Below are 26,466 nucleotides of genomic sequence, written 5' to 3'. Positions count from 1 at the left end.
CTGACAGCCTATAACATTAGCCCACTACATTCCTTTTGTCTTCTTCAAGAAGAGTTGGGAAGAAGAAGAATCCTTAAATTCATCCTAGCTAACATTAACAGAGTTGAGGCAGTGTCTACGACTTAATCCTTACGTAATTTTTATTGGCAGAACACCTCTGTCAAAAGGTGTTACCAACCATTCTGAGATTTTAATGTGATTGCTTTCAAATAACACAACATTAGGAAGGCTCTGTGTGTTTGCCTTGCTCTCTTGGTCTTACCCTGTCTGTGTCTGTCTCTGTCCCCTTCTCTCTGTCTCTCTGTCTCTCTGTCAAGGGACAGAATTAAAAGTCATCTGTCTGGAGATATTCCATGCACATTTTGACTGGGGGTCAGGAGACTTGCAGAGGGTGGAGAATGAGATACCTCATCAAACATTCCTGGAGACCTGGGATAAGAGAGTGAGGAGCTGTTTTCACAGTAGCTCTTCCTTCCTGTTCTTACTGTAGATTATCCAGACCGCCATGGCCAAGACTAGGCACTCCACTGAGGGAGTTGCATACATGTGAAGCTGTGATGTTCATTGACCAGGCAGGAGGCCACATACATGAAGGACACCCTACTACACTTTCCATAGACCCTGTGTTCACACCTTTGCAAACTGGTCTGGGCATATTTCTAAGACCACATAATTTGAAAACTTCTATTCATTAAGTTATTTGACATGTCTTTATCACGTATGTAATACATGCTAAACCTTAGTCTAGTTGTTGGGAATATAGGTGAGACACACACACACACACACACACACACACACACACATACACACACACACACACACACACACACACCTATCCCTATTACCTTGGAGCTTAATTTCTGGTACAGTATATACAGATGAGAGGCAAAATAAGTTTTGTAAGGAGTGATAAAGGAAGAGGCATAAAATAATCAGCTCCACATTGTTACAGAAAGCTTTCAAGAGTTCAGACTTTGAAGGCTAATCACATTAGAGCAAAAGTCATATGGGAGATTGTTGGTGGGTTAAGAAAATGACAACCAAATGGTTGGAGTCCAGCCTTTGTATATATCTGTGCTTTCCTTTCCAACAAGTAGCAACCAGTCTTGTGTCCCCTGCCTGCACTCCATACTGTGTGAGCCTCAGTATGAAGAGGCATTGGGGTAAAGCAAATGTTGCAGGTTAAAGAAATAACTGTGAAACTCACAAAAGTAATTTATAAAAGTTGTCCTGTAGAACAGGAGAGTGGAAGGCCTTTATTTATTTTCCCTGCCTCACAAATTCTCCTGACCCATTGACTTGTTAGTGAAAATGTTTTTCTGACATTGGTCCAAGATAGAACAAGCATGACCAAGTAAGTGACAGTCTTTGTTCAGGTGAGCGTTCTCTGACTGTCTCTTGTACTTCTGCGATTCCTTTTCAGGTTTTGTAAATTCAGAAGCCTAACCTTCTGTTGTTGTTTTTTTTCCCCAACAATTTTCTTTCATGCAGATTATGTTACTCACAGACCCTGAGATTGAGAGCAGTTTATTGATCAGCTCAGATGAAGGGGCAACCTACCAGAAATACCGGCTGAACTTCTACATCCAGAGCCTACTTTTCCACCCAAAGCAAGAAGACTGGATTCTGGCATACAGCCAAGACCAAAAGGTGAGCCTGTTTACCTTGTTTTGGACAATGGCGCCCAGTCCTCTAGGGAACAGAGGACTGCTCAGTCATCTCCATATCCCTTCAGTGATCATTTCTGTTCATTTTGGTGTAATGAACGCTGTGTCGGTAGGATGTGGGGTAGCAAAGGTGATCTGAGGTTGCTTGCTTCCATCATATAGACATCTGAAACAGTGTACAGTATAAAAGCTAGGTACCAAGTAAGACTTGGGGAAACAGTTCTGAACCTAGTATGCTGTATCAATCAACTTTCAAATATGCAAGATACTTACAAAGAGACAAGTTTTTTTGGGGGGCCCTCATAATCTTACAGGTCTCAGTTGATGATTGAGTAGCCCATGTCTTGGTGTCTTATGGTATAGACATTGACACGATATAATCACTCTCATTCAGAAAGCAAAGGCAAGAGAAAAGTTGGCCAGGCCCCCATAATGTACTTCAGAGACTTGTTCCAATTGACCTTCTCTCAGACCCCAGAGCTTGAGGACCCACAAGCCCTGTTAGAGTGCTATTTTGAATACTAACTTCTAATGTGCAGACCTTTGGGTGGCATTCAGCATCTAGAGCTGATGCATAAGGCTACCAGGAGCTACTAATTGCCATAGGTCCTTAGACTGTTTATGGACATGGGTAGATGATCACTTTCTTAATAAAAAATGAATTTTACTCAGCCATGTGCTGGTAATTCACACCTGTAATAATAACTACTCAGGAAGCTGAGATCTAAGGATCATGGTTCCAAGCAAACCTGGGCAGAAGAGTTCGTGAGGCTCCTATCTCCAGTAAACTTCTCAGAAAAGGCTGGAAGTGGCGCTGTGGCTCAAGTGGTAGAGCGCTAGCCTTGAGCAAAAGAAGCTCAGGGACAGCACCCAGGCCCTGAGTTCAAACCCAAGGATGTTTTGGGATGCCAAAACAACAACAACAAAATACAACCCAATACCCCCCCCAAAAAAAACAACTTAGATCTTCAAAGGAAAGAACAGTAAGAGTTGGTTAAAATCCTGAGAGAAATGGCCAGAGGACAATCAGAGTGTTCATAGTTACTTCAGGACTATTTTCATGTAGTGACAAAATTGAAGAAGTCTACTTCTTAAGAAAGCATAAACCAAGATGCCAGTGGTTCATGCCTATAATCCTGTCTCTTAAGGAAACTGGTATCTGAGGATTGAAGTTGAAAGCAAACTAAAGACAACAAACCTACAAGACATTTTCCGCCAACTAGGAAGAAGCCAGAACTGGAGGAAAGTCTCAAGTGATAAAATGAGATCCACCGAGTAAAAATTCTGAGAGCACAAGGCCCTGAGTTCAAAGCCCCAATAAGTTCTCCCACACACATGCATTAGATGAGCCTGTGGTGGGTAATACACATGTATAATCCAATATCAACACTTAGCAACAAGGACTAGAAGTAGATGGAGTGCAATTTGAGATCAATTTGACCTATATAGTGAGTTCAAGGCCAGCTTGGTCTTATTAGAAGGACCTTACCTCAAAACCCAAAAATTTCAATGAAAAAGCATTATCCTATTACTTGTATCCAGATTGTATCATATGTCATCTATATTACATATGAATTATAAGAAACCTTGCCTCTGTGTGTGTGTGTGTGTGTGTGTGTGTGTGTGTGTGTGTACCAGTACTACTGAGGTTTGACTTTGGGACCTGGATGCTGTCTCTCAGCTTTTCTGCTCAAGGCTTATACTTAACCAGCTTTTTGGTTGTTAATCAGAGATCAGAATCTCATAGATTTTCTTGCCTGGGCTGACATTGAACTTGGTTTGCTGATCTCAGTCTCGTGAATAACTAGGATTACAGGTGTGAGCTATGGATGCCAGACTTATAACCCTTGTCTTTAAGGAATGCATTTTCTCAAGTTGAGTGTAAGTCTAGCAATGGCAAATAATTAAATTACATTAAAAAGAAGAATATATACAGAGGTAAATATAAGAGAAACTCTAGGCCTGAACACTAAAGGAAAAGCTGGTGAAATAGGAGAAATCCACTATTCTGTAAAGTCATTGTGAACATAGAAGCATCATGTCTTATAAGTTACCTATATTTAAAGATTCAAGGCACTTACTGAGTTAGAGGGTATTCTGGGGTTTTGTTGGTCTGGGGCGGCATCAATTTATGGGGTTCTCCCTGAAGGCAGGGGGATGGGAACAGTGTAAGCAATTTCCCAAGGACTCTACTGACACGAACATTTCGGAGGAAGCAAATTAACATCTTAAAATTGGAGTTTTATTCATGCTGCCCCTGCTGCCAAATGAAATGCACATTAAGCCTAAAAATAGAAAAGATTTACATTTAGTAGAGTTTTTCTTTTTCCTCTTGAGCAGCCTGCCTACCCTTTTTAGTAGAATGTACAATTTTGTTCCTGGATTCAAGCCACCGTGCCTTGTGGTCCAGGATGGTGTAGTTAACAGGGGCGAAGTCTGTACTCGGTCCTTTAATCTGCTGGGTTATTGTATTCTTTTCGACAGTTGGTTAATTTTTTCCCTTGATGCCAGTGGCACAGTGAAGGGCCAGATTTACCTGGCAAAATGAAAACTATGCACCTTTGTGGGTATATTGGAGGAGAAGCTGAGAAATGTAACACTTTGTGTCCCAACACGTCATGCAGTATTTCCTTTCATCCATGTGACAGAATAACTAGGATGCCCAAACTGGGGTATCTACCCAGCTATTTATGCTGGACAAGATTGGGTATGAGATTCCTTTTCCTTGAAATGTGTTTCTGTGAGTAATTATAAATACAGGTGCATATCTAATGGGGTGGAAAGTATTAGACTTCACATCTATTTTAGCTATAGTGTTTTAATAAAATAACTCTAACAAGGAACTTTCAACTCATATGAAGTTAGTTAATCTGTATGAGTTTACTGCAGTCTGAGAGAGTCCCAAAGAGCGGTATCCTTATTGATATCTTTATTGATGGATATATCATCAATGATAGGAAATTGGCGGTCCAAAGTTGTATAGATAGAGATCCAGTGATCTATTAGCTATATAGCTATAGCTATATAGCTATATAGCTATAGCTATAAATAAGAAATGCTTCCCTCAGACTTTAACAAAGATTCCAGATTTTTTGGGAAAAGAGGTAAATACTCTTCAAGAGGAATATCAACTAATTATACAGGGCAGGTAAACAACAGTCATGAGATGAAAGTTTTTTTCCTGTTTATTTAAAACAAATTCTATGTTAATTATAATACATATTTTGCAACCTAATTGCAATGTTTGGCCTAATTGTTAAGCAAAGATATTTTTTGTTTTTCTATTTAAGAGTCTTTGGCAAGTTTCTGAACTGAAATCTTTTGTAGTAGACTCAGTGAATCCTATAATCCTGTCATTGTACCCCTGAGAGAAATCTCATCTACCTTTGCTTTGTATAATACTAAGGATCTCAATAGCTGAGCTCATAATAAATACATTTCTCAAAGAGGAAAAACCAGTTACTATCACACCTAGTATATGTTGTCAGAATAGAATGCATCTTTCTATGAAATTTGATAGAGTTTTCATTTTTGTGGGAAACACATAGGCAGAGGCCAATTTGGCCTATCTTTTTCCAGAGAAAATAAAGTAGAAAGCATTCTGGGACTTGTAGTAAGGTGTGATAGGGGGTCCCAAGAGCGCAAGATTTTCATTACGTAATGATGAAAGGCGCCTTTATCTGGAGAAGAGTGGGATGTGGCCATTGTATGAATTATGATATTGGCTGGAGTAAATTTGGGAAGGGGCTGGCCACTAAGAAATGGAAATCAGACCTGACCATAACCTATATTCCACGGGGCTTTTAGGATTTAAGTTTTCAGCTGTAGGCACCAAGGAGGGCCATGTGTTGGTAGTGGCAGACCCCTCATTCCGTTAGCATGAGAAATGGGGGTACTTCTTCTTCCATACAAGTATTGCTTATTGGTTTTTCTGTGACAGTTGTTAATGCCAGAGCTTCCAGCTGAGATCACAGCCTCGAGTGAGCATTTAATCTGCTGGGTGAAGTGTCACATCAAATTTGGCAAATAGAATCCTCAGGAAAGCATTATTTCTTAAAAAACACCTTGAAGAGGTGGCAACTCCTTGGTAACTTACCAAAGAATAGTATTCCTCCCCTCTTTGCTTATTGACTGTTTTTATTAATTGTCCTTTAAAACAATAGCTATATCCCCTCTCCTCATTTCCTGGACTTTGCTTTTTCTCTACTAAAGTGAATGAGACTTTTAAGGCCTCTAAGGATAGAACTTGGATTTCAGGCCTGAAGACTGTGGCCCAAAGGGACTACAGTGCTCAGGTCTGACAATTTCCACTTGAATGCATAAACACCCAGTGGGGGCTTTTTGATGTGACTCTTATGAGGATTTTGTCAAACAGACTGTCCTTTCTGGACCAACATATTTTACTGGCTACAGATTTCATGGGAGGCCAGATTTTCATTAAAAAGAAAACAACAATTTTCAATCAAGGAGTAATTTGTACAGACAAATGTCTTCACACCTGACAAACATCAAGATGTTTTAGACTTTTTTAATGCTATAAATATCTAGGTGATTATACCAATCATATTTCTCCGAAGAAACTGAACCAATAAGAGGAAGGAAGAGGTAGAGAAAGAGATGAAGAGAGAGAGAGAGAGAGAGAGAGAGAGAGAATGAGCAAGGACTTAGAGAGACTCAGAATCCTAAGATCTGCCATCTGCAAGCTAGAAAATGAAGAAAGACTGTAGTATAATTCTGTCCAAGTCTAAATCCCTGAGAATTAGGGCTGAGAGAAAGTGTTAGAGCCAATGTCTGCTTCAAAGTAAAAGGCTTGAAAATCAGGAGGGTTGATATCTGAAGGCAGGAGGAGATAGATGTCTCAGCCCAGGAAGTTCAAAAAGACAAGAACTGCCAGGTGTAATAGGAAATTCTGGACTTTGAGTACACAGTGAGATGAAAGAGACAGCAAGAGCAAGAGAGAGAGAAGCAAATAAACAAATTCACACTTTTGGTACCTCAAATGATTACATAATACCTACTCCATTGTCTATATTGGAGAAGGAAGATAGATCTTGTTGATCTTCTGATTCAAATGTGGATGTGTTCTGGAAATACCTTTACAAAGATATCCAAAGATAACCTTTAACAGGTATCCAGACATCCCTCCTCCTAGTCATAGCAACACATAAAATTAGCATGGTTTCCCAGAGGTAAATACCCTCTTGAATGAGTATATGCCTCTTCCTCCACCCTAAGAATGACTGAAGGGTATGGGTTTATAGATTTTTCTTTCTACTGAGGTTGATACAGAAGTTATCTGAATACTTTGAAAACCCTGTCATAGGACTTAACTTAGTGTAGAAAAAGGAGCAAGATTCCTTAGGATCCTTGAAATACATTGTCTTTGAGAATATAGCTTTGGAAGGTCCTGGATTTTCAAAGAAGTAAACCTTGGAGACATTAAAGATGGATCATGGCAAATGGGCAGAGGGATAATTAGGGCTAATATCCACGTAAAGCCTGATTCCTTAGACCTCTTGCAACAGTAAATCATTACAGATAGTACAAAGAATTCTGTAGCCTTTATTATAGAACTAGGAGACATTTACTATCTTTTATTTATTTATTTTTATTTCTGAAACTTAATCACTATGAAAACAAAAGCTCTTTTTTTTTGGGGGGGGGGCTAGTATTAGGGCTTGTGCTTAGAGCCCTGGGTATTGTCCCTGAGCTTTTTTTGTTCAAGGCTCACACTCTACCACTTAAACCACAGCTCTATTTCTGGATTTTTAGTGATTAAGTGGAGATAAGAGTCTCATGGACTTTACTGCCAAAGCTGTCTTTGAAACACAATCCTCAGATCTTTGCCTCCTTGAATAGCTAGGATTACAGGCATAAGCTAGCAGTGTCCAGTAAAAGTTCTGTTCTTTTTGGCATTGTTGTTTGTTTCTTTGCATTTAGAAATGGAGCAAGGATAGTTTTCTCCAACTTTTCCCTCTACACAAATCCATGCAAGGGAGAGGCTGAGCAGCAGACTGAGCCTGCCACATTACAACTTGATTTTAATTTGGCAATAAACTAATGTACAAAACTGTGCTATAAAACGTTGCCTCCAACAGCACCTCTCAGTCTGTCTTAAACACTTCACTAAACATGATGTGTTGGGAAACATTTAAAATGAGAGAAAACAAAGAGCAGATGTGTCTGGGAAGAAAAAAAATTATGGAGAAAGTGTAAGAATATGTATATACCTCAGCTCTGTGGAACATGGTATCACTGAGCTTCTGGCATTTCTTTTAGGGTTTATGTTGGAGGAGCGATTTGCGGAAGGGAGAATGCGATGCTGTGAATTCAACACAGAAGGGACACACTACCAGAACCAAGGCTACGCCATGGGAGTGGATGGGAGGCCCCAGCCTTCCTCATAGCCTGGCAGGGCCTGAGCTTCCTTGTGTAGCTCTGCTGCTGCTGACTTTCACTAGAGGGCTTGTCCTTTAGCAGTAGGCAGTGTACTGGGTTGCTCTCTGATTGCCCATGTCCTGGACTAGGAAGGATATCAGATCCAGACCTGCTCAAATGGTCAAGACGTCGAAGGACACATAAAACTCCTAATAGAACAGAGCAGGCTAGGACTGAGCTGTGGGCACCTGGGAAACATGCGCTCAGGTTAGAGCCAGGGCAGGATTGTGTGGTGGATTTGATAAAATTACTCCTGTTTTCATTCTCAATGTTCCCATCTCTTATTTTTCTTTTTGAGTTAATATTTTACAACTAACTCAAAAATTTACCAAGGAGTACTGGAGAAGTTAAAGAAACCTCTTCAACCTGTCTGGGTCCCCAGTTCACTTTTTCCTTTTAGTCTTTCTCAATTTCTCTCTGTCTCTTCTCTGTCTCTTCTCTGTCTCTCTGTCTCTCTGTCTGTCTCTCTCTCTCTCTCCACTTTACTTCAGAAGATGTTAAATTGTTTAAGGTTAAAACAATCACATTCAGATGACCAATAAGAGCAGTGGAGGGGCGCCAAAGTCTTTAGGACAGCTTGGTTGATGCACTTACCATTTTTATGGTAGTGGAAGCCAAAATACCACAGGGAACACCTTCAAGGAGGAAGTCTTTACTTTGGCACTAGAATTTTCAGGCTGTGGTTGCTTGGCTTCATGGACTCAGACAGAACATTCTGGCAATAGCTGTGGGAAACAGAGGAGCTTCCTCATCTTGTGGCGGTCAGGAAGCTGAGAGCTTCTTTTTATAACCTTTAGAGGTACATTCCTAGTGATGTACTTCTTCCAAGTATGTTCCAACTCCTAAAGATTCCAGAAACTTCCAAAGCAGCACCACCATCTGGGCTCCAACCCCTTCATCCATGGACCTGTGGGGAGAATTTTAGATTTACTACTAAAAGCAGACCATCCTCTATTGTGTACTAAAATTCCCCCCCCTACAAAATATTGTGAAGATATTTCTTTTAATCTTTATAAAAGGACATTTTTTACAAAGAAAATTTAATAATTATATCATTTCACTTATTTTGAAACTCTACCCAAGAGCAGTTCAAAGGATAGGAAAATTGCTTCATTAGAGATTTACTGTGCATTTCAGAGAATCATAGTTCATGCAAAAAAGAAAAGAAGAATGAAAAAAGTTCTTAGTTTTCACCATTTTTGTTTTCTGTTCAGTAGGAATCTGCTTTCATTAAGGGAGTTTCTGTTCACAAATAATGAAAATACTAATTATCAATATTAAATTCATTAATATAAATTAAGGCTCACTTTGAGTTAAGATCATAAATCAGTAAAAAAGGAAAAGTGTACTACCAGGGCATTGGATAGCCAAGGTACAAGCACATTAAAAAAAAAAAAGACCAGCAAAAAAATATATACATACATACACACACACACACACACACACACACACACACAGTTTTACTATCTATCATATTTACTGTCTTCTCTCTCTTTCTGCAAGTCTACAGATTTTATGTAAACAATTTTATATCTATACTTCCTTTAAAAATGAGTTTCCTTTTGTTGCTTTTGATCATTCCCTGCTATATTCAACGGTCTCTCAGGCAGAGGCACGGCTTATTACATCTGCTTTGAGTGCTGGAGTTCCCTGAGAATAACTTCCTGATCTATCAGCATTTTCAAATTCTCCATCCTAGTGGTTTCTCACCATAGACCGGAGAGAGCACGATAGCAGACGTGTCAACTCTTCATCAGCCTCTGCCACTGTCTGTGTGAGTGCGGTTCACTTGATTGTTGTAGTGTCTCACTGCATAATGAAAGCATTAGCAGGCCTTGACTGGTGGGACTGGTGGATAATGCATGTTAAACAGGACCCAGAGCCTGGCCTACAGCAAGCATCACATAGATGTGTTCTACGAGGGCCTTGAGACAGCAGATTGCAGAACCAGGGAAGATGTAAGCTTGCCTCAGGCAGAGACGGCCTTAGTTGAGTCTCCAATTTGGGAAGTGTGGACATTGTTATCAATATGGAATGATTTGTATTTTATGTATTTGTTTTATGGTCTGAAGCCAGGACTTGAAATCAATATATGATACTTTCTTTCGCTCATTGGCTGGTGCTCGGTCCACTTAAGCCATGCCTCTAACATTCTGAATACTTTTTTAGTGAGTCACTGAAAACTACTGTAGAAGTAGAATGCAATCAACAAGGGAGAGCTGGTATAGAGCACTTAGAATATAGTGATTATAGTGACGTCAAACTATTAAATCATATTTACCTTCACAGTAATTTTATTTATTTTTCCATAGATAGAGGAGCCCCTTTAATGTCCAGGGAGTGAGATGGGGATAAAAAGACGTGGATTTTTGGAATTCAACCCCTGGAGATACTCAAACAATTTCTGTATATGTACAAATCAGAGAGGACACTGCTATCTACCTACCTAAGGCCATCACATTTGCTCAAGGCATTGGGTTTAGTAAAAAGGCCCTCCTCAGTTATACAAAGTATACCATGCTGGTTTGGCAAGATTTCCATGTGTTTGAAATTTCCCAATGTCAGAGCTGATTTCTAATCTCATGAATATGTAAATAACTTAAGTATCCAAGTACAAAACTGGCAATTAGAGTGGAATCCAGGGAGCTTGCTAAATGTCAACCCCAATCCTTGTTTATAAAACAAATTCTCAAGCGCAAATGCCATCAGATGCAAACAAGAAAGGCCTGTTTTTCCACTTAGATGCCACATGTAAGCAGCTTGTAGCATTATTTTTCTCTTGCTGCCTGAAACAGTTTCATCCACTTTCCCGTAATTTTTGGATAGAAGTGGGCTGCAAGAGTAAGGGAAGATGAGCATTGTACAAGAGATTGAAATGAAGGTTGGAACAAGCATAATTGCATCACTTCATGGCTATTACAGAGTTTAAAATAGAAGTATATGTTTGCATGTTTAAGTGGTTTTTTTTTATTTAGTTGTTCATTAGTTCTGTGTCACCAATACTTGTCTTTAAGAACCCTGAGGAGCAAGATTTTTATCCTAATACTTTTCTCTCTACCTTCAGATCAAAATGCATAGAAAGTATTCCCAAATAAAAATGACCCATGGACATATAACAGCCTTTCCTTCCCAGCCAATTTCCTCTGCCCCTTACCCCAGTCCTCAGAGTGCAAAACAAATCTTTGAGGAATGTGACAGATGTCAGTGACAGCTGAGGAATGGCCAGTGACAGACTTGATAAATCTAGCCACAGGAGAGATGGATGGAGCCAGCAATGTGTCATCATTCCTTCTCACTCTTCATCAGCAAAGTCTGAGTGTTCAGCCTCAGTAAAGTTCTTGTCTTTTGACCTTGCTGATATTTGGATTCAACCTATATTAGCTCCCCACAACTTTTGATAGGATTGTATTTACCCAGTCTGGTGCCAGGCTCTATCAGCTGCTTCAGTTCCTATTTTATTTTTCTTCATGCATCCCATCCATACTGAGTCTCTTGCTATTGATCAGAGAAAAACAAAACCACTACTCTGAACTTTGCTGCTGTGTTTATTTACTCACACTGACTCACTCCACTGGAACATTTCTCTTTCTGTGTCTTTAGATGTTTGATTTTTCCTCCAAGGTCCACTTTGAAAGTTTTTTTTTTTGCAAGTTTACCCCCTATCTCTCCCTCTCTCTCCCTCTCCCTCTCTCTTCCTCCCTCTTTCTCTCTCCCTCCCTTCTCCTCTTCCTGTTCAGACTGCATCCTGAATTGAGACCTGAGCATTATCCCTTAGTTTTTTTTTTTTTTTTTTTGCTCAAGGCTAGTACTCTACCAGTTGAGCCACAGCTCCACTTTTGGTTTGTTGTTGGTTAATTGGAGGGAAGAATCTCACTGACCCAAGCTTTTTTGAGCAGCTACAATTTCAAACCTGAGCCACCAGCTAATTTTTTTTTCTCCTAACAGGCCATCATAATGCTGTAAATAAGTGTTCTCATCCCTGTCTTTTGTCTGTTGATATCTCTTAGAATCAGATTTTTATCTTTGAGAAATCTCTCCTGGAATATAGTTGGTGTTGATTGTCTAAGACATCATTATGGTTCCCTCACTGTTTATTTCCTGCTACAGTTATTGTGTATGTGTGTGTGTGTGTGTGTGTGTGTGTGTGTGTGTGTGTGTGTTGGTCATGGGGGTTGGGCACTCTTTTGCTCAAGGCTAACATTCTACCACTTTGAGCCACAGCACCATTTCTGGTTTTCTGGTGGTTAATTGGAGATAAGAGTCTCAGGGACTTTTTTGACCTGGCTGGCTTTCAACCAAGATCCTCAAATCTCAGCATCTTGAGTCACTAGGATTACCGATGTGAATCACCAGAGCTGGGCTTGCTATAGATTTTTTGAGATTTCCTTAGCATGGATTCAGGCCCTTTATCATGCTCTAGATCCAGAGCAGGAGGACATACTTCTGAAGACTTGCTGAACCTTTTTTCTTTCTTCCTGTTGAGCCTGTTGGAAAAGCGAACTTGCTAGGTGCAAAGCCTCAGGTCTGGCATTAGGAATTTATCTGAAGTCCTGAAGGTGTCATCTCTTTCTTTCTAAAAAGAATGCAGAGACAGCACTGGGAGCCAGAGAGCCATGAGGGGGATGAGGGCTGTGTACCTTGGCGATCCCCAGGGCAGTATTAGAATGAAACAAATAAATAGGACTGGCAGGGTTTTTCTGTCAGCCTTTTCCAGAAGTGCAATTTGCAGGCACCCTGCCTCCAAGACGTTAAGGGCAGAAAAGGAAAGAGGAGTAAGCAGGCAACCTTGAAAAGAACCAACAGCAGGAAAGAGTTCTCCAAAGGAAGCCTCTCAAGCAGTTGTGTGGAAGAGATCCAGGAAACGGCCCCCCACTGGGGGAAGTCACCCTGCGTAGCTTTGTGGCTAACAGAGTCCGATTCCATCACCAAAGTCTTAAAACATAGCATCACGACTCAGCCTTAGGTCCATTGCCCTTGCAACCAATTTCTTTGGAATTGGTGTCCTTTTACCCATTTCCTGGTGAAAGAGAAAATTCATAATATGTATCTTACAATCTCAAAAGAGACCCTGATCTAATTTAGGAATACTGAAAAGGCTTACCAGGGATAATGAGAAGTGCCAAATTTTTTCATCAAACTAGGGAAGTCAAATTTCCCTTCTTCTAGGAGAAAGACACCACTCTTTAATATTGATTTACCACCATCTACATTTGGCAAAAAAGAGGAAAAGAGCAATAGGGAACTCTCCCCCTAGACTCCTTTTCTCCCACCCCATCTTTATTAGCTACTATATCAACACACCCAACGTAATTGTTCTCCTGATATTAATCCTCTTTATTCCACTAGCTGGTGTCCATCATTGAACTTACAGTTTTGCCTCTTTATCAGGAGGGTGCCGTGGATGTATGAAGGTTAGTCCTCACTTCCCCAGCAAATCTAACCCTTGGAATGGTGAAATTTAAATCCTTTATAATTAAGTGTAGTTTTATCTGCACTCTTTTTATAGTAGATGAAGGCAAATGATGAGAAAACAAGCCAATGAGCGAGGTTATTTTTTTTAACACTCTGGAGAGGAGTATGGCAGAAGAGAAGTGTTGACAGCTTCAGACCAACGCAATGACAGTGTGGAGGGTAAGGGCTGGTGGATGCTAATAGATCTTGTGTAGAGACAAATGTTGGGTTTGTGCTCATTAAGCTATATTTACTAAAGCAGAGAAGTGGTTTCAGATCAAGCAGAATGATTTTAGACAAGAAGGATTTCGCCTTACATTCTTAGTTAACCAGACCACCCCCGCCACAGCACACTTTGTGCGTCTTATATTCTTTTCCTCTATTTTGTACCAGTGTTGAAGGAACAGAAACAAAGGTGCTCTAAGAATGGCCTTGCTGGGTGCTTGACAAAGAGTTAGTAGATGAATGTGGCGCTCCTAGAACTTGCTCAAGTGTTTGTTCGCTTCCCTAAGCTTTCTCTCTCTTCCTCCCTAGGCTTGGCACTGCTGGAGAAAGCTGCTGCCATTTTCTCTGATGTGACAGATAGTAATGATAGTTCTCAGTTCTATGTTCTGACCGTCAAGAGAAACCTTGGAGTTGGAGACAGACAGGGAGGGAAATAAATCTTATTTAGGTGCTGCCAACACTATGAATTTTATTAAGGGACATTGACTCATTCTACAGGAAAAGCCTTCCACTGGCAGCTGAAATGGAATCAGTGGGTAAAATGCTTTGATACCTTTCCTTTCTTTGTGCAGGGGTACACTGCTGTCGGACTCTGTAGGTTTAATTAACACATTAACTTGAATAGCTGAGAGTTGTTGTTTTCTCCCTTTCTTGGTGAAACACCAGGCCGGACAATTAACTTCTTAGGGAGAAAATGTTTGAAGTAGTAGGTGGGGGTACACAGAGCAGCTTTGTCTCTGAGTAAATATGCAGGACCATTTTGTGCAAATGCTTGAGTGTTTCACATGATATTTATAGATTTTCTTTCTTTTAAGATACTGGAATCTCACTATTTATCCATGGAAGTAAAATGTATTCCTGCGGTAAATTACCATTGTTCATCCACAGAGAAATCTGAGTGCCTTCCTATGTAGATTCATGAGCAGAGATTGGATTGTGCAGATCAATACTTTTTTCCCCATGATTATCTTGTATGTTCTAGGCACCTATAGATACAGAAGGGTGAGTTCATGACATCTAAAAGAATTGCAGTCACATTAAAGAGTCAGGGCATATTTTCAGATATTGTAGAGTCATTTTATATAGAAAGGCATCTCTGCTATGTGTTGTTAGAAGACTCAAAAGACTAGTAAAAAAAGTGAAATATGAACGTGTGCTCAAGAGTTGGATAGACCATATATCTCTGGAGAGGAGTCAGTGGAAATCTCAGTGGGTAGTGGGAGGGTTATAGAGAAGGTAGTCTTTGATGTAGTTCTGAAAGGCGGGCATGGAGGTAGGCAAGTCCGGAAGCAACCTTCAATAAAGGTTGGCAGTATCATTGAAAGCACAGTACAGGAATGAGCTAGGTGAGTGTAGAAGCTGGGAAAGTCAGTCCACCAAGGATGTCTTCTCAAAGATGGAACTGAAAAGGATGTCACTGGGCTGAACACAGGAGACTTGGCTTGTTGTGTTGGGTTGCATATCCACTGCTTGACGGATCTTTAGATGCTCACAAATAACGAAGCAGACTTTTGAAGCTATAAAGTAATATTAACAGATACCTGCCTGATCCACAGGGTGGAATCCAAGCCTAATGCAGAAATCTTAAAAGTCATAGGGAAAAAGAAAAAGCATAGATTCTTCCATCCAGGAATTCTTTTCTGAGACGATTCTCTGCAGGAAAGGAAATGAAAATCCCTTGTTATACCAGTCACAACATGATTCACAGTAACTGTGTGGTTCTTACCAGAGCGACATGGATCCACCTTTCATGCACAGAATTATTATTATTTTGAACCACCCTGATCCTGTTTCTATACACTAAGCTTTACATCTAAATGTAGATGTCTATATATTTACATACAGACACAGTCACATTCCAATGTCGTGAATTATTTTTTGTTTACTCTAAGCTTATCAAAGTAAGTATATATTTGGGCTTAATAACTAAGTAGACCTAGCTGGGCACTGGTGGCTCAGGCCTATAATCTAATTTATTCAGGATGCTGAGAACTGAAGGACTGTGATTCAAAGTCATCTCAGCCACCAAAGTCTAAGAGAATCCATCTTGAATTAATCAGTAACATGCCAGGTCTGAGGAATAGCTCAAATGGTAAGGCTGATGTGGGCATGAAAGTTGAGTGAGAGTGCGTGGTGCCAAAGTCAAGCTCTAGTACATAAATACATGCACACATACACATACATGCATGCACAAGCACACACATACAGGCACATACTCATACACAGTAGACCATGTGCAGAGAGAGAGAGAGAGAGAAGTAAATGACACCTGTTGTTAACACAAGTCTTTGTGACTCTGTGTGAGATGCTAAGGATGTGCAAGATATGAGAATCACAGTTGTACAGGCAGTTTGGTTCTGAGTAACAAAAGAGCAAGTGGTCCCATCCTAGGTCTCTTCTCTCTAGGAAGAGAGCTCTCTCCCACTGTCCTCGGCCTTCTTAAAACACAGCAAACAGGAGTGTAGCTAGAAACTCTTTTTCTTTTAGGCATGATGAGTGTGTCAGTCAGCATTCTATGATAAAATGCCAGAGATAATGAAAGTATACACAGAAAAAGGTGGTTTCACTCACATTTCTGGAGGTTCCATGATATGTTATTGTTCGTTGTTGCTTCTACCTGTGGTAAGGAAATGCACCATCGTGAGGATGTGGCAGAGCAAAACTGCGCCTCACCTTACGGTCCAGAAAGTAAGGGCCCAGGGTCCCATGATCCCCTTTGAACATGCCTCCAGTCACCTACCAATCGTCTGTAAATGCCACAGCGTCAAATCTCCCACCACACCCCACTAACACTGTGAACCTTTAGCACAGGGACTTGAAAGTCATTCAAGGGATGGATTTTGGCGATGGGCAAAGGAAATGTTATGAAAAAAGATACTTTGGAACTGAAAGCCACCCATTCTCCTTGGCTCGATGCTGGAATTTAGTATAGTTGGAAGTGACAGAGCTACTGTTTTAGGATCCAGATATTCCATGCATTTGGGGATTCACAATGTTTTGATCAGAAGCATAGTAGTTCCACTGGAGGGTCAGCAGGTACTCCCAACGGGCTGTACGTGACTTCTTCATCAACGTCCTCGGTGAGTCACTTGGTTAGTCATTTGACATTTCACTGTGTGCTGTGTCTGGGGAGAGAGGAGTAGGCAGCCTCGTGGTTGTACTCAGTGCAGGGTGACTCACCATCCATGAAATGTAGGAGCTGACAGATAGGATGGTAAACTATTGAGGGGCAAGTAGGCCACACACCAGACATAAGGCAGAAAGGAGATGTTCTAGAGGTTTCAAGTCAGTGACCAAACATGTATGGGAAGCATAGATGGTAGGGAAACAGGATTTTGGGGGCTGAAATTGGGAAATACTTTGGGGTCAGAAGGTCCTGGAGTGATATGAAGATAATCAGAGCAATAGTTGAGTGCTGATAGCTCATGATCCTAATTACTTAGGATAGTCAGGATAATTACTCAGGATATGAGACCAGAAGATCCTGGTTCCATGCTAGCCCAGGCAGAAAAGTTCACAACTCCCTTTCTAGTGAATCAGCAAAGTGTGGGGCTGGAAATGTGGCTCAAGTGGTAGAGTAACAGCTCTGAGTTCACAAGCCAAGCCCAGGAAGATCAAGCCTCAACTACCAGCAAACAAGCAAGGAAGCAACAAGTAAGGAAAAGCAAAAAACAAGAAAAGAAAGGTGAAAGAGTAAGACAGAAGGAAGAGAAGGGAAAAAGAGAGGAAGAGGAGGGGAAGAGAAATTAAGGGAGAGGAAAAAGGAAGGGAAAAAAAAGGAAGGCTTGCATCAGGGAGAAGTAAAGAATAGGTCAGGTGAGGAGAAGATATTTGGGGATGGAGCGCATGGAGGGTCAGTCCACATCTCGTGGGCAGCTGTTCTGGTATCTTTGTAAGGTTCTAAAGCAGGATAGCAAAGGGATTTGAAATCTCACCAGCTGTGCAACCATCTGTAAAATAACCATAATACTTCATCCACACATGCATTGTGCATGTGGATAAATTAATAAAGCATGCCAAACTCTTGGATTATGGGAAGAGGTTCCTTCCCTAAGTCTCCTTTGTTTACTCTTCCAAAGACTGACATCGGCTCCTCATTGTTTACTGAGTCAATTTTCTTCTTTCTGACTCGATATTCAGAGTCATGGCTAAGTGGCCCTTAGCATATTCATCATCTCAGTGCATTTCAATCGCTCAGGTTTATTCATATCTTGTCCCCCATGTCATCACTTTGACACACACTGCTCCCTTTGTGAATAGTGCCATTTTCGTTGGCATGAACTCTGTCATTTGTTAGGTCCCAGTTGGTTTTCCACAGCCTCTGTGAAGCATCCCTAATGAACTGCACTGCCTTTCTTTATCATGGGCTGCCTCATGCGTTTCTCATTGTTCCCGTCTGGTTCAGTTTGTACTGCTGTGTCCTCTTAGAACATAGTCTAGATTTTAAAAACTCGGGCCATTCTCTATTTGCTCAAGCTAAGTCAAATGAAGGAGATAACTGTCCTCAAGCAGAACAATGCATGAACTCCAGTTTAAGCCACTACCTACCCCACATGTAATTTTGAAAAAAAGATAGTTAGCCCTTCTCAGCCTCCATTTTCTCAATTGTAAAAGGGAGATGTTAACATCTGCTTTGAAGACCACGCAGGAGTAGAGATAACTTAAATGAAATGCTCACCCGGCACATGACAGTGTCCTATGGATGGGCACTGATGTAAAGAATGGATGTTGATGAATTCCACAGATGATTAAGGCCGGGGTGCTAATTCACTTCTTTTCATTACAGTTATACAGTTCTGCTGAATTTGGGAGAAGGTGGCTGCTTATCCAGGAAGGAGTGGTACCAAACAGGTTTTACTGGTAAGTTTCATTTGATCTTCTGGCACATAAAGACATCACTTAGTGGCTGGGTGCTGGTGACTCATACCTGTAATCCTAGCTACTCACAAAGCTGAGATCTGAGGATCATGGTTCAAAGCCAGCCCAGGCAGGAAAGTCCGTGAGACTCTTATCTCCAGTTACCCATCAGAAAACTGGAGGTGGCCCTGTGGCTCAAGTGGTAGAAGATTCACCTTGAGCTGAAGAGCCCAGGGACAGTGCCTTAGCCCAGAGTTCAAGCCCCATGACCTACCAAAGAAAAAAACTAAAAAGACATCACTTAGTAAATGAGCATTAATATCTACACTTTCCAAACAGCAAGAGTTAACAACAGGAACAGTAAATGCTTTAAGTGACTATTCATAGTTGTATCATAAATATCTTCATAACTCAAATGGATAGCTGATATTAGTGAACTACAGTGATTTTATGGCTTTGTTATGGTTTGGTGAACTTGTGAGGCAAATATTTTTGAAGAAACTAATAGTAGTTTTTATTTCTAAAAGCACTTCGTGCATTGTATTGACTACTCCACAAAGGTTTATAGTATAACTCAGCAGATCCTCTTCAGTCTAAAAGTAAATTGGTCTTCCATTTGTTTCAGGTCTTCTGGGTCTTTGCCTTGTCATGTGGTTTGCAACCAGTAGTCTTTCAGAAATAGAATGTGAATCACCAAATATATATGATCTTGTTAGGGACTGCTGTAACAAAATGCCAGAGGCTGGCACTTAACAACCAGTTCTTACTTGCATGGTGTTACAATCTTAGGAGCTCAAGATCAATATGTCAGCAGACTTGATTCATGGTGAGACCCCTTTTTTTCTGGCACCCTTATGCTGGACATAAGGAGAATTCTGATCTCTTATTCTCATAATGACACTAATTACATTATGATGCCGTCATTTCCGTGGAACTTGTCCAGTGATAATTGCCCTCCAAATGCTCCACCAGTCTCCAAACAGCATTACGTTAGAGGTTTGAACCAAATAATTTAACCAACAAATTTTGGGGGAGATTAAAACATTCACTTCGTAACTGTATAACATGCATATTTTCACTTGCATAAATGTTAAGGTTTTCTTTTCACCTGTGTCTATGGCATTTTAAAGAATAGGTCATTACTATGCACATATATAACCGTGTTCATAATAGTTACATATTACTTGACTTTTAAGAAAAATAAAGTGGAGATGAATATTAATGTCTCACAAAAAGTCAACAGTATGTGTTAATGGAATGTGTTTATGGAAAAAATGAAAAAATATGGAAGGAGGGAAGAGGCAAGAGAGAGAATATGATAAAAGAGAAACAGGGCAGTTAGTATTTTTAGTTTTGTTAACCACTCTTCAATTAAACAGAAGTGGCTGCAATTGAATATGAGAGAAATAACAGAAGTTAATTTTTGTATTACCTATTAATACCTTTGGAGTTTGCATCTTAACCTTTGCCAATGTGTTTAATTTTCTGCATCCTGATTTTATGTATTCTGCACAGAGAAAAAGGCATCTGGCTTTTACTACTATAAATAGTACCATAAAAAAGAGGTCAGAAAAGAATCTATATATCCTTAAATTACATAGTTTATAATCAACAGGACTTTGGCATTTAGGAGCCAATAAGCTCCATTCTACCAAGACAGTAATGTCTCCCCAGCTCCTTTAGTATCCAGAAATCATTTACTCCTGAAGTCACATTGTCCATCACCAGCCTTTAGACCTAGACGCAGAAGAGATGATCAAGATTCATGACAGCTCCCTACTCCACTCCAGTCCTCTCACTTCTCCATGAACTACTAAGATGCATGCATTAAAAAAAAAATACTTTTCATTTCCTAACACTGCCCTCGAATCCCTGTGGGAGTGAGTTGAAAGAACTGCATTAGAGCAATCATTTTTAAAAAGTCATGAAACTTCCTGAAAAAGTTTAAGACAAGCCATTTGCAAATAAGTTGGCTCAGAGACAACACACAGGAGGTCTTCTTAGATGGAATAACACCATTTCTTCCCCTGTCATAATAAGGCAATTTTAATGGAAATAAGTGCTGTGGCGTACAAGCGTATTCGCTCTCCTTGGACATCGCTCTTGCTAGGAATTACTTGAGCCTTGATTTCAAAGTTCAGCCGTACCCTTCCTAGGTCCAGGAATCCAACTGTCTCTTCCTGGTCAATGTTTCTTCCCTTTTGATTTACGTAGTCCCTCATTCATGAGACACTTTCATCTCTATGTTTTTCTAAAAATAATAAAATCAGGCAATCTTTATTCCCTCCCTCCTCCTTCCCTCCTTCCCTCTCTCCCTCCCTCCCTCCCTCCTTCCTTCCTTCCTTCCTTCCTTCCCTATTATAGTGCTATAAGTGCATAGAAAGACCTCAGTTTTTTAAATGAATTAACAAAATAAATAAACATGTTTTCTCCCTTGTTTATCCTGGAAACAACATCAATGTTTTTCCAAAGAGAAAATGATGAGCCATTGATCTTTCCTCAAGCAAGCCTTTCACATGATCATAAGTATTTGTCAACATCAGCAACTCAGAGGAAGAGACAGAAGTTTTTTTTTTCTGTCAATAGAAATAAAGAAAAGTGTTGCCTAAAATGATGGGCAAGAATTGAGATAAGAATATTTCTTATGTGCATGGTACATGTCCAACATTCTCTAGCTGGCGGATGATCTTGTTTAAGCGCGCCATTATTATAAAGCATTCCCTGTGTTAATTTCTGTCTTTCCTTATTTATTCCTTGAAGAAGGGTCTTCTAGCTGAGAAATTGATGCGAAAAGTCCTGGTAACCAAATGTCATAAAATTATCATCTTTATGAAATCACCTGCTATCAGTGAACATGAATTCAAATTAATCTTTATGTAAAGTAAGAGGAATAAGCCTTTTCCTTTGGGAATAGAAAGACACATATTTCCCAGTGAAGCACTAATAAGCACTTTAAAGTTCACACTTTAGCCATTTAATCCTCACAACAATCTTCTGAAGGAAGCTATTCATTACCATAATTAACAGATGGGAAATCTGTGGCACAGAGAGGTTAAGTAAATTGGCCACAGTCATACAGCTGGAATATGCCAAAGCTAGGATTTAAAAGCAGGTTATTTCCAAAGCCCATGATCTCCTAAGTCAATGGCCACTATTACTGTTGTGCTGTCTCTTGGCTTTCCATTCTGAGAGGGAGCCATGAGCCCTGGAAATCTGGCTCAGGAAGATAGATGAGTGGCAAAACTCAAAGGTCTATTGGTCACTATGCCTGCCTGAGTGTTTCTCTAACCAGGCTTAGCAAGTGACCACCATTTGTTCTTTTTTTTTTGTTTTTTGTTTTGTCAGTTTTGGGGCCTAAACTCTGGGCCTGGGCACTGTCTTTCAGCTCTTTACTCAAGCCTAGTGCTTTACCAATTGAGCTGTCACAGAGCTACTTCCAGCTTTTTCTGCTTATGTGGTGCTGAGGAATTGAACCTTTGGCCTCATGCATGCCAGGCAAGCTTTCTACCACTGAGCCACCTTCACACCATGTGTTCCTTAAACATGACAATTTTTCCAGAGAAAGCCTAAGACCTTATAAACTGCTCAGTGCCATAGCTATGGATGAAACTGTTTATGTGTCTATATTTTCTGATACTAAGCTACTTCCTGAGTGCTACAGAAAAGTTGTCGATCACAGCAATGTTTATTTTGAAGCTTACTCTTGGAACCCAGTTGTTTTAAAGTCCATAGAAACCACGAGGCTGTTTAAGATTTTCCAGCAAGTTTAATTAAAAGAAACACTCTTTAATCATGCTGGCTTGGAGCTTAGTTATTCCCATAGCTAGGGTCCAAATGTATTTCTCTATCCCTAAAATGAACCTTTCAGTGGTTATGGGTTATAACAGAATATTGCTCATAGAATAAAAAAAGATGAAATCATTGCTTTCTAGTATCACCTAGCACACTTTACAATTGTATTTATTTTGTGTGGCAATAGTCCTATAACCCTAGAAGCAATAAATGCATATGTAAAATAATTATAGTATATACCATCTTATTCATACCTTATTTTAGTGATTACTACCCCGAGGCCCGTAAATACAAACTTTCTTCCAAGGTGTCCAGATTGCTTCCAGAATAGAATTAGGGCACCATATAAAATATATTTTAGCCTAATGTTAGTCTTAATCGATTAGATATCCTTTGTGTTTAAATTATAGCAATAGTGGTTGGGTTCTTTCCAATGTGAAAAATTCATTATACAGAAAGGCAAGCCAGACCAGAGAGTTAGGGCCTCAGGAATACTGAGGTCTGAGTTCTATCCCATTCACTAGGTAAGGGATTATGGGGAAACAGTCATTTCTGCCTGCTTTAATAACTAAATAGGATACATGGAGATTAGCAGTAATAACATTGCTAATAGTGGACTTTATATTTCTATTTATTCTTCTTTCTGTGCCTTTATTAGCTTCATTTTGAGGTTGATTTTCCCCATTTTGTGTCAGAGATGGACTTTACCTGCTTTAAGTTTAGTATCTAACACCTCTATCATTCAGCTTGATTCCTTCTCTGTGAATCTGGGTGTCTGGCTTAAATCAAGGACACAGAAGATAATATTTTTCTTTTTTCTTTTCTTTTTGTCAGTCATGGGGCTTGAAATCTGGGCCTGGGTGCTGTCCCTCAGCTCTTCAGCTCAAGGCAAGCTCTCTACTACTTGAGCCACAGTGCCACTTCCAGTTTGCTGAGTGGTTTATTGGAGATAAGAGTCTCAGGGATTTTCCATCTTGGGCTGGCTTTGAACTGGAATCCTCAGATCTCAGCCTCCTAAGTAGCTAGGATTACAGGCGTGAGCCACCAGCACCTGACTTAATATATTTCTTATGGAGGATAGACATCTTTGGAACTGAAACAGAGGGTGGAAATTGAGATACAATCCAACTATACGATTTGAAGTTGAATGAGATGTGTTTTAATTCTTAGGCACACAAAAATAACTTAATATCCTACCCTAATCCTTACTTAGTAAATGGCAAATATAGAACTTACTTAGCTCTCATTGTTCTTTTTTGTTGTTGTTGTTTTTGTTTTTGTTGGTTGTGGGGCCTGAACTCTGGGCCTGGGCGCTGTCCCTCAGCTCTTCAGCTCAAAACTAGCACTCTACCACTTGAGCCACAGTACCATTTCTAGCTTTTTCTGCTTATGTGGTACTGAGGACTCAATCCCAGGGCTTCATGCATGCAAGGCAAGCACTCTACCACTGAGCCACCTTCCCTGCCCATTCTCAGTGTACTTAATCCCTTTCATCCATTCTATCCTGTCTCTTACTATAATGGAAATATCACATAGGACCACCATCACTATCAGTAAAGCATAAAAAGACACCTAATCTTTTAGGGAAAATGTTGTGCTAAAATGCTTTTTATATGATGCCTTGTATCACTTACTGCAGCAGTCTCAGCTCCTTGGAAAATGATTGTTAAAACTTCTGTAATTGAAGAAGGGAGGATGGGCTCTCATTTAGGGAAAATGTACAATGGGAGAGCTGAGTAATATCCAGATCAAGTCCACTTAGAGATTCCTATTGTTAAATTACTATGATGGTCTAGGCTCACAATTAATCACAACCTTTATCATTCTCACTATAGTTAAGTAATAATTATTATCTCCAATCTAATGAAATAGAGAAGTGATGTAGTCTAACCATCATCACATAAAAAATATGTAATCACTGACTTTTTCCCCCATCCTAGGGCTTGAATTCAGGGCCTGGCTACTGTCCCTGAGCCTCTTTTTACTCAAGACAAGCAATCCATCACTTGATCCACAGTGACACTTCTGACTTTTTTGAGTATTTTATTGGAGATAAGAGTCTCACAGGGGGGCTGGGAAGGTGGCTCAGTGGTAGAGTGCTTGCCTTGCATGCCTGAGGCCCTGGGTTCAATTCCTCAGCACCACATAAGCAAAAAAGAAAAAAGCCGGAAGTGGCTCTGTAGCTCAAGTGGTAGAGCGCTAACCTTGAGCTGAAGAGCTGAGGGACAGCGCCCAGACCCAGAGTTCAGGCCCCACGACTGGACCCCCCCCCCAAAAAAAAAAAGAGTCTCACAGGGACTTTTCTGCACGGAGTAACTTTGAACCATGATCCTCAGATCTCAGCCTAGTTACCACCAGGTTTTTAAACTTAGTCTGTCTGACTTTGTGAGTTTTGTTGGCAATAGTAAATATTGATCCAGAGTTCAAGACTAATTTTATACTTTTATACCAAAATGAACATAACAGAAATAAGCTTTTTTTAAATACTAATAATGTCTATTTTAGTTCAGTAGTTTAATAGTTAAAAGCCCATGCAGAGTGGATAATAATGTTCTACAAGAAACGTACTCATTACCTTACTTATGTAACTGTAAACCCTCTGTGTAGCATCTTTACAACAAAATAAAATAAAAAATTTAAAAAGCCCATGTACTGTGTATAACACTGAAGACAAAGATATAAAATTTGCAAATACCTTAAATAAGTAAAGCTTTAATTAGTACTTTGACTTCAGCTCTTTGGCTTCAATTCTCTATTAGAGATTTAAGAATGTTGTAGTCTGGAATCTGAGTTAAGTTGAAGACAATTCAGTGGACAGTAGTTCTCAGTATGCATATCGAGCAACCTATTAAGTATGAAAATGACAAGGAAACCTTAGCACCATCTCACCTAATTAAAAATAGGTTCAGACTTGTTTATTATATTGGTCTGATATGCATGATGCTGGCTAAAATGGGGGCAGTTAAATGGTGATTAGGTACTTTCTGTGACAGATTCACCTGCCAGAAATCAAGAGTTAGCTCAATAATGAACCTTTGTTATTTTGGAGGCAGAGTTTGACTCACTGATATGTCGAGAAGAGGGAGGCATTCGTGAGGGGGAAACATATGTCAGCAGTATCAGATAGCAAAGAGATCGGGAAATGCTTACCAGTCCATACCCGATGTGTTCGAATATGTGGACACATTTTCTTTCTCCCTAGTTCAATGGAAAATCAGTGTGAATGAATTCCAAGTCCATATTTTTGACAACCAATTACATATGTTGAGCACTTGCTGTGTGCCAAACTTGCATCTTGCTAACATTATTTAAATCAATCCCAAAAATAAGGCTGGAGAATAGTTTCTGGATTGAGTCTCTAGCATGAGGTATGATAGAATAAGGTAACTTAAAACAATAATTCACTTGTGAATCTGAAGCTTGAGAAGATTTAAGTTTAGCTCTACCCCCGTTAAATCTAGAGGCCTACTAAATGCAGCACATCTTATTCTGTCCCCACCACTCCGCTCCATTCTCCTCTGTGCTCACTTCATCCTCAGCCTCTCTTCCAAGTTGCCTCTGGCAGGATACATCTTCCAAAAGAGAGAAAATGCCTTCTCACTTCTTCAGGCAAAATTAGTGTAATTGAATCATATGGGCCTGATTAGGTAACATGCCGAGAGAGACACCAGAGGGTAGATTCAGTGTTAGCAAACCATATTGACATAAAGTAAAGAGCAGTTACACTCCAGACATGGCCAAGATATTTTCACCAAAGAAAGGGAAGTTGTTAGATAGGTGTCAATGAGAGGGATTCTTTATCCATGGATATTTTAATCCTTCTTTCATATGAGACACAAATAAAATGGTAAATAAAAGAATCTCATAGGGATTAAATAAGTCTGCCTAGCACCATAGGATGGTAGACAATAGTTATTGCATTTAAACCCTAGGAGTGTCTGACTTATTATGTCAGTGTCTTATTATGTCTTGTGCTATCATTCCCTATGTGGGAATCATAGTTCTCCAAAATGCGATGGATCCAGGAAGCTTGCCG

General features: G+C 40.0%; 1 protein-coding gene across 1 annotated transcript in view; it reads left to right on the top strand.

Moving 5' to 3' along the window:
- Sorcs1 (sortilin-related VPS10 domain containing receptor 1) overlaps nucleotides 1-26,466 on the top strand; it is a 481,478-nt gene that overhangs the window by 311,899 nt on the left and 143,113 nt on the right. Inside the window, exons 4-5 of the mRNA XM_013017825.1 lie at nucleotides 1,492-1,650; nucleotides 18,568-18,641. Of these exons, the coding sequence (XP_012873279.1) occupies nucleotides 1,492-1,650; nucleotides 18,568-18,641 (233 nt within the window). The remainder of the gene's footprint in view (nucleotides 1-1,491; nucleotides 1,651-18,567; nucleotides 18,642-26,466) is intronic.

Source organism: Dipodomys ordii, unplaced genomic scaffold, assembly GCF_000151885.1.
Source record: "Dipodomys ordii isolate 6190 unplaced genomic scaffold, Dord_2.0 Scaffold36, whole genome shotgun sequence".
In the NCBI taxonomy this organism is placed as follows: Eukaryota; Metazoa; Chordata; class Mammalia; order Rodentia; family Heteromyidae; genus Dipodomys; species Dipodomys ordii.
Note: the sequence above shows the minus strand (reverse complement) of the source record. Positions and strands in the feature narration are given on the sequence as shown.